Source organism: Saccostrea cucullata, unplaced genomic scaffold (genome assembly GCF_032062105.1).
Source record: "Saccostrea cucullata isolate Sc308-1 unplaced genomic scaffold, CSIRO_AGI_Scuc_v1 ctg6130, whole genome shotgun sequence".
Classification (NCBI taxonomy): domain Eukaryota; kingdom Metazoa; phylum Mollusca; class Bivalvia; order Ostreida; family Ostreidae; genus Saccostrea; species Saccostrea cuccullata.
Genome location: NW_026928718.1, coordinates 7,019 through 15,132, shown reverse-complemented (window position 1 = coordinate 15,132; position 8,114 = coordinate 7,019). Strand labels below are relative to the sequence as shown.

General features: G+C 37.9%; 1 protein-coding gene and 1 pseudogene across 1 annotated transcript; both read left to right on the top strand.

Annotated features, from left to right (window-relative positions):
- Nucleotides 1–1,661: 1,661 nt before the first annotated feature.
- LOC134278535 (complement C1q-like protein 4) lies at nt 1,662–4,138 on the top strand. The gene is made up of 2 exons (XM_062760840.1): nt 1,662–1,906; nt 3,463–4,138. The coding sequence occupies exons 1-2, from the start codon at nt 1,711–1,713 to the stop codon at nt 3,900–3,902; spliced, it is 636 nt and encodes a 211-aa protein (XP_062616824.1). The 5' UTR covers nt 1,662–1,710; the 3' UTR covers nt 3,903–4,138.
- A 580-nt stretch (nt 4,139–4,718) lies between these two features.
- On the top strand, nt 4,719–7,729 carry LOC134278534 (uncharacterized; annotated as a pseudogene).
- The last annotated feature ends 385 nt before the right edge of the window (nt 7,730–8,114 follow it).

Below are 8,114 nucleotides of genomic sequence, written 5' to 3'. Positions count from 1 at the left end.
AGAAATATATAGGAAAAATTCTTTAAAAATCTTCTTCTCAAGAACAGCAAAGGCATGATTCACCATATTTATATATTTATAAGCATCCTCAGGTAGTGTAGATTCAAGTTTGTTCAAAGCATGACCACCGGGGGTAGGGGGGGGGGCACAATAGCCGATCAAAGTTTTACAAAGAAATACACAGGAAAATTCTTTAAAAATCTTCTTCACAAGAATAGTTAAGCCAAGATTGATTATATTTACTAGTATATGGAAGCATCCTCAGGTAGTTCAGATTTAATTTTCTTCAAATCATGACCCCCGAGGGTATGGCGGGGCCACAGTGGCGTATCAAAATTTTACATAGAAATATATAGGAAAGTTCTTTAAAAATCTTCTTCTCAAGAATACCACTGTGCATGATTCATCATATTTATACATTTATAAGCATTCTCAGGTAGTGTAGATTCAAGTTTGTTCAAAGCATGACCGCCGGGGGTAGGGGGGTGGGGGGCACAATAGCCAATCAAAGTTTTACATAGAAATACACAGGAAAATTTTTTAGAAATCTTCTTCACAAGAATAGTTAAGCCATGATTGATTATATTTATATGGAAGATCCTCAGGTAGTTCAGATTCAATTTTCTTCAAATCACGACCCCCGAGGGTAGGACGGGGCCACAATGGCGTATCAAATTTTTACATAGAAATATGTAGAAAAATTATTAAAAAATCTTCTCAATAATAGCAAAGCCATGATTGAGCATATTTATATAGAAGCATCCTCAGGTATTTTATTTTATTGGGAAGGAGGGGGGGGGGGGGGGTAAAGCCACAGGTTCTCAAAGAAATATGATGCTTGATTCTTAGTTACTGTAGATTCGAGTTTATTCAGATCATACCCTTTCCCCTTTAAGGATTTGTTGGGACCACTTTGGTTTTAGACTTTTTAATGATAAACTGATTTCTGCTTTTTTCCCCTAGCCACTGTGCACAAATAAGCGATGTGGCCCATGGGCCTCTTGTTAATGTTCATGCTAAGCCCCCCCCCCCCCCCACTTTTTTTGCAAATATATACATGTACATAATATAAGCATTGAAAATTTGGTTTTACCTTTTTTTTGTTGGTTTAGCCCCCCACCCCCCACCCCCCAATTTCTAACATATTTTGGTATTATTAATATCTGTTGAATATATTTTAAATTAAAAAAAAGTGACTGTAGGTTTTCCTTTAATACTTACTGGTCAGAAGATATACTAGTATCGTTGATTTAAGGAATAACTGTCTTATTTTTCGATTTCATTATGTGATCAATCGATTGGGTAGTGTGATAATTTGCATAAACGCCGAAGGCGTTTATGCATAAAATTATCACGCAAGCCAATCGATTGATCATCGTCATGAAATCGAAAAATAAGACAGTTATTCCTTATATTTACATGCTTTGATTCCGCCAATCCACATGCTCCAAGCCCTGCTTCTGACTAACTGTTTGTTCCGCCCTGCACGTGTTTTTTTTGAAACCGCGCCAATACATTGATGGGGGAAATAAAGTACATTACAGTTTGTAATTTTATCTCGGACAAAGACATTGGAAATGTAAATATTTCCTTGTATAGCTTATCAAAACATCTGCTCAAGTCACAAGTACATGCACTGAATCTAGCAGGAGATAAGTGTTAAAACGTGTCGACTCCTCGTATAATTGTAGGTCTGGAGTGATTTAAAATATGTTTTCGGTAATTTTTCTTTTTTTAACGCTACAAACAGCTCTATGTGTCAGCGGGGAAGACAAATATCAAAATGATTTAATCGTAAAATTTTCTCAGGAGCTTTCATATTTAAAAAATGAAGTCTCCATTCTGAAGGAAAAGCTTGAATCCTGCCAAAGAGGAAACCTATGTTCCAACATCGATCCTGATAGAAGTAAGTAATCCAGACTTATCCTGTATATGTTAGCTCGTATTCATTTAAATTATAATCGATCTCTAGGTCTGGAATTAAGATCTACAACAAGGCAACAGACGGGGTGAATTTAATAATATTCGCTTAATTTCTCCAAAACCAAATCTTTACCGTTCACGGTAGCCTAGTGGTAGAGCGTTCGCTTCGTGATCGAGAGGCCCGGGTTAGATTCTCGTTCGCGGCACCGCGTCAAACCTAAGACGTAAAAATAGGTATTGACTTTTCCTTGGCAACCGCTCGGCTTTCGGGTCTTTTGGATATGACCTTAAAAACGGAGGTCCCGGTAGGCGCTGGCACGACAAAGAACCCTCACTGCTCAAGGGCCCTGAGTGCCGAGTATAGGTCTAAATTTGAAGCCCTTCACCGGCATACGGTGACGTCTCCATATGAGTGAAAAATTCTCGAGAGGGACGTTAAATAATATACAATCAATCAAAACCAAAACTGTAGGAATCAATTATTTCTATGATTTTTCAGATAGATATATACCCTGGTTATCTTATGAAAGCATGAAGTCCTCCCCTCTAAATTTTTCTCACCTCTCTATCCATCCCTCTCTCTCTAGCTAAAATGAAAAAAAAACACCTGTTTTTGTTTTTTTGTCCCCCGCTTAAAAAATGTGGGGGATATTAATTTGGGTCTGTCCGTCCGTCTGCCTGTCCGTCCGTCTTTCTGTCTGTCTGTAACGCTTTCGTTTCCACACAATATCTCGAGAACCCTTTGAGCTTTCGCACCGAAATTTTGCATAGCAACTCCCTATGGACTAAAAAAGAACCCTATTGATTTTGAGGTCAATACGTCAAAAGTCAAGGTCATAAATTCGCACATTCTGTCTGTTATAACTTTCGTTTCCGCGCAATATCTCAAGAACCTATGAAATTTTACATAACAACTCCCTGTGGCCTAAGGAAGACCCCTATTGATTTTGAGTCAAAAGGTCAAAGTTCAAGGTCGTAAATGTATACATTCTGTTTGTGTGTAACAATATCTTTTTCGGGCGATATTTCAAATAGATTTTGAGCTTTTGCAATGCATTTTTTTTCCCAAAACTCCCTTTGTCATTAACGCGATAGCGCACTGTCATTAATGCGCTTGCGTGTTGTTTCTAACGCGCTAATACATTTTGCAATGGCCCTATCGGGACACCATTGTTGGAAATTCGATTTTATGCACGCTCTAAAATGACATATCCCACTGTATACGTTCCCTTTTAGTATACAGTGGGATATGTCATTTTTGAAGCGTGCATAAAATCGAATTTCCGTGACATTCTAGTGTATATGAAGCAGAAAGGTTTACAAAAAAACTAAAAATTAACATTGTGCACTGAAAAAAAATGTTACGAGTATAGTTCGAATTTCCTCGACAATACATTACATTGAGAATGTACAGTATCCTTGACCCAAGCGCCTATGGAAACCTCAATAATAATAATTTTCAAATAAAACTTAAATTATCTACAACATATCTTTTCTATCACTGATACATGGACAATACTATATAAACTTTTTTTTCAGGAGAAAAACGAATTGTACCCCAAGGAGAACAGTCACAAGTCGCCTTCCATGCTCATCTTTCACAGAATCAAAACAATCTCGGTATCCACCAAGCCATCCACTTCGACAAAGTACTTCTAAATGAAGGCAATGGGTATTCGGTCCATGCTGGCGAGTTTGTCGCACCGGTTCCTGGTTTGTACGTCTTTTCCTGGTCTATTGCAGCTGGTGACCGAACCTGTATGAAATATGAATTCGTTCAAAACAGCTCTGTTTTGTTTTATTCTATAAGTGATGCCCATGAACATGATGACTGGGCCGTTTCGTCCGGAACTGCTGTCACACGTATGAACTCAGGGGACCGTGCATGGATCAGAGTTTCTAGTATGCTTACGTGTTCTCACACCGTTTTTGGAGCTGGTTTCGGTACTTCGTCTTTTTCCGGTTTTTTATTACATTAAAATGTGTCCACGTTAACATATGCCACCCTGTACCGGCAAAAATAATTTCTTAGCTCGAAGTAATAGTGAATTCTTATAAATTGTTACATATATTATCTAATTTTGTTTCGACTCTCTTTTTGGTTTTCAAAGTAGGATCCTTTCCTAGATGTGTGAAAATGTCTTCATTTTAATAATGACTTTTACTACTACTCAGTATATATACACTGTATCCTTGAAAACGTCTTTATCTCAACTATGACTTTCACTTAATATTTCCAGGTGTTGGATTAAAAAATATTAAAAATATTCAAGGCATTTATGCTCTTTTATATAATCCTCAAATTATCTCCATTTTTATTGTTTGTAAGAACAGACAGTGATAGGTAATATACATATTCATTAATACTCAAATCTTCTAGGTGAAGAAGAAACCTCTTGCTGTGGCGTTCATTTCAACATTTTATAAATACTGTATGTATACTTTAAAAAGTGGGCTTCATATTTTAGCGTCTTTGGCGCGGACAAGAATGCGCTAATTCATAAAATACCGTTAAGAATTCATTTACTTATACAATACATTGTACAGACCTGTGTTGCGCAAATTCATGATTACGCCAACAGCTCGACGAGGTTTTATCAAATAAACATTATTTTTTTTCTTATGTTGATTCGATATATGTATCAGTCGAAAACGATATATTTAAAAACGACTTAAGGCCCTGTCACACCTACCTGCGTTCACACGGAGTCATTACGGATTTGTTGAATTTTTAAAATCGCCGTGGAATCGCAAGGAAATTTAACAAATTTCTGTAAGATTTTTACAATGCGAAGATGTCACGGCGTGCCTACGGTGACCAACTCGTTTCTACGGCGTTCTCGCAGCGTGCTACTGCGTTCCCATGGAGATCTCTTGGCGATTGACTGCGCTTCCACGGAGTTTTCATGGCGTGTTGGGAGATGTCACCTCGCGTTCAAGGCGTTCTCACTGCGATGGTTGCGTTCACAATACGTTCCCAATGTGTTCTTCACCCATGGATATATATTCAGAAAACATATTTGATTAAAGTTATGTGTTGAAAAAAAAATCTTTTTCTTATAAAAATGATCCATTTGAATAAATTAGTACTAAATTATTAAGTTTTAGAATAAAATTCTTTTTTTCCATTTTATCGGTTCAGATGAGTTTTTAAAAATTTTCTTTGATTTCATTATGAATGTAAAAATAAATAATAAACCCACTGTAAGAAATAATAAACACACTGAAAAGATTCTACAAAAGTAATTCCACCGCAACTCCGCGGAAAAAACGGAACAATTATTTTCTCTTCCCCATTTTACTTAAATGCTCACTGATCAAATATGAGACTATAGCTCTTGTTTTGTGAAATGGCTGACAAAACTCTAACAACGCCATGAGAGCGCATTGTGATCGCCAACGGACGCTGTAGAAACGCCAAGGGAGCGCTACGATCGCAGTGACAACTCCGTGTAGTCGATGTGTAATCGCAGTCGAAAAATTAACATGACGATTAATCTCATTACAAGCGGCGTAAAAGCGCGGTAGAAACGCAGTGACATCTCCAAGGACTCCGCGACATCTCCGTGAGGTCTCCGTCGAAGCGCAGTCTACTATCACTGCGTTCGTGTCGCGATCACGTGCGTCTTCACGGCGTTCGCACGGAGCTCCCACTGCGTTGTTGGAGATCTCACTGCGCTGCTACGGCGATCATACTACGTTTCCACTGCGTTCTTATCAGACCGCGATCACACGGCGCGTACTTTGTGCATGCCCAAAGTGATCTCCGTACATGTACCCTGGCGTTCTAGGAGACCCTACGCGATCCTACCGCGTTCAGTGTAGATCTTGCCGCGTTGTCACGGCGCTGTAGGAGACTCCACGGCGATCACCCCGGCGTTTTCCATTTTTTATGGACGCTGTGCAGTCGCCGTGAAGACGCAGACCCGGTGTGATAGGGGTTTTAGAGAGAAAAAAGGTTACATTGTCGATACAAAGTAGTGCATATTAGACTACCAAAATAGTAAAAAAAATGTGTCAAACCCGGACTTAAAAAGAAAAACACATCATAGGAGGATGGATTAAGGAATAACTATCTAATTTTTTGATTTCATGATGTGATCCATCGAGTGGCTTGCATGATGATTTGCCGTAGGAGGCGTTTATGCTTAAAATTATCACGATAGCCAATCAAATGATCATCGTCTTAAAAATCAAAAGGTCTGACAGTTATTCCTTATATGTACATGCTCTTGATTCCGCTAATCCACGTGAAACAAGTCCCGCCTCGCACGTGTTTTTTAACCGTGCCTATCGATGATCCAGTACTAGAAAAAAAGTACATTAACTATTTGTAATTTTATCTCGGACAACGACATTGGAAATGTAATATTTTTGTTTAAAGGAATGATATTATAATTCTAATTAATTCCAATGAAAAGGCAGGGTACTTTATCCTTATCAGAAAGTATTCTCAGTTTGACCACGTAAACATATATACGTATCAAAGGAAACGTCCAGTTAGAATTATTTAGGCAACTTTAGGTAATATGTCGTAGTAACAGGCTTTCAAGTATTTTCGTTTGCCTGGCATTACATACAGTCTGTTTTGTTAATGCTAAAACCAGTTTTAAGAAAGTGCTCCAAAGACTCCCAACCTTAGAAAAGGAAGCATCTTTTCTGAAAGAAAAATTGAAATTCTGAATATGGAAACCAAATCTCTGATGTTATTAACCAAAGCAGTGAGTGTAGATTGGTTTTAATGTACATTGATTTCGTAAATATGCTCAAGGGAAATGAGTGGTTTTCCATTAGGACAGAGAGTTGACTGAATATATCTATTTTAGTACATTTTAGTACAACAGAGGCAAAAACTAACATAAATTATACAAAAAAGACCTATATGATTAGCTTATATTATACAAAACACTGGGCACTGAGCACTGTCGCACAAAACATTTAAACTTGTAATGGATCAGTAAATCTGATATTTATGGCGATAAAAAAAACCCTGCTCATCCAACAACTAGAAAGCTGAAACCCAAAAGGTATTGGTGACGAAAATAATGATGTTACAGTAGTAAGAATGATATGAACCACAAACCAATTTATTTCAGGAGAAAAACGAATTCTACCCCAAGGAGAACAGTCACAAGTCGCCTTCCATGACCATCTTTCACAGAATCAATACAATCAATCTTGGAATGCATCAAGATATCCACTTCAATAAAGTTCCTCTAAACTATTGTATTTTGTTTAACGCCCCTCTCGAGAATTTTTCACTCATATGGACATGCCACCACTTGCCGGTGAAGAGCTGCAAATTTTGTCCTACACTCGGCACTCAGGGCCATTGAGCAGGGAGGGATCTTTTTCGTGCCAGCACCTACTACGACATGGGACCTCGGTTTATACGGTCTCAACCGAAGTACAGATCTCAACGTCCAAATGTGGGAGCCCGTTACTTAAGGATCAACTCCTTACTTCACGACTCTAGAGCAGACGCTCTTGCCTTTGCGCCACGCAGTCGACTCATCTAAACAAAGACTATGCTATTAAATCCATGCTGGGAAGTTTATTACGCCAGTTACTGGTTTGTATGTGTTTTCTTGGACCATTGCAAGCAGGGGCCGAAGTTGCATGAATATATATGATTTTGCTCAGAAAATTGTCGTCTTATTTTATTCGACAAGTGATCCGCATGAATTCAATGACCTGGCTATTTCGTCCGGAACTGTTGCCACACGTATAAACTCAGGAGACCGTGCGTGGATCAAAGTTTCTGATTTGCTTCCGTCTTCTCACACCTTTTTTGGAGCTGGTTTAGGTATGAGAAAGACTCAGTAAACTGTGCCTTATCTTTACATGAGTAAAAGTGATTTTTGAATATTATCGACAGTCATTTTCTTACACATCCCTTGCAGTTACATTGTACAATTCCTAAGTTGACGAATTTTAAATAAATGTGTCAGAATATGATACAATAAAACAACTCTGAGTCACCCTAGCGTTTATTAGTGTTCTGTTTTTGACATATGAGAAAACTTGACTATTTCTTAATTCAAGATACAGTAACATAATACTCCATGATACGTGGATTGGCAAATAAACACCATATTTTTAATTTCGCTATGTTCGCGTTTTAGCCTTTTTCCGCGAAATTAAACCCATCGTAAATATTATTAGTTTTAAAAAAAATTAATGCTTATATA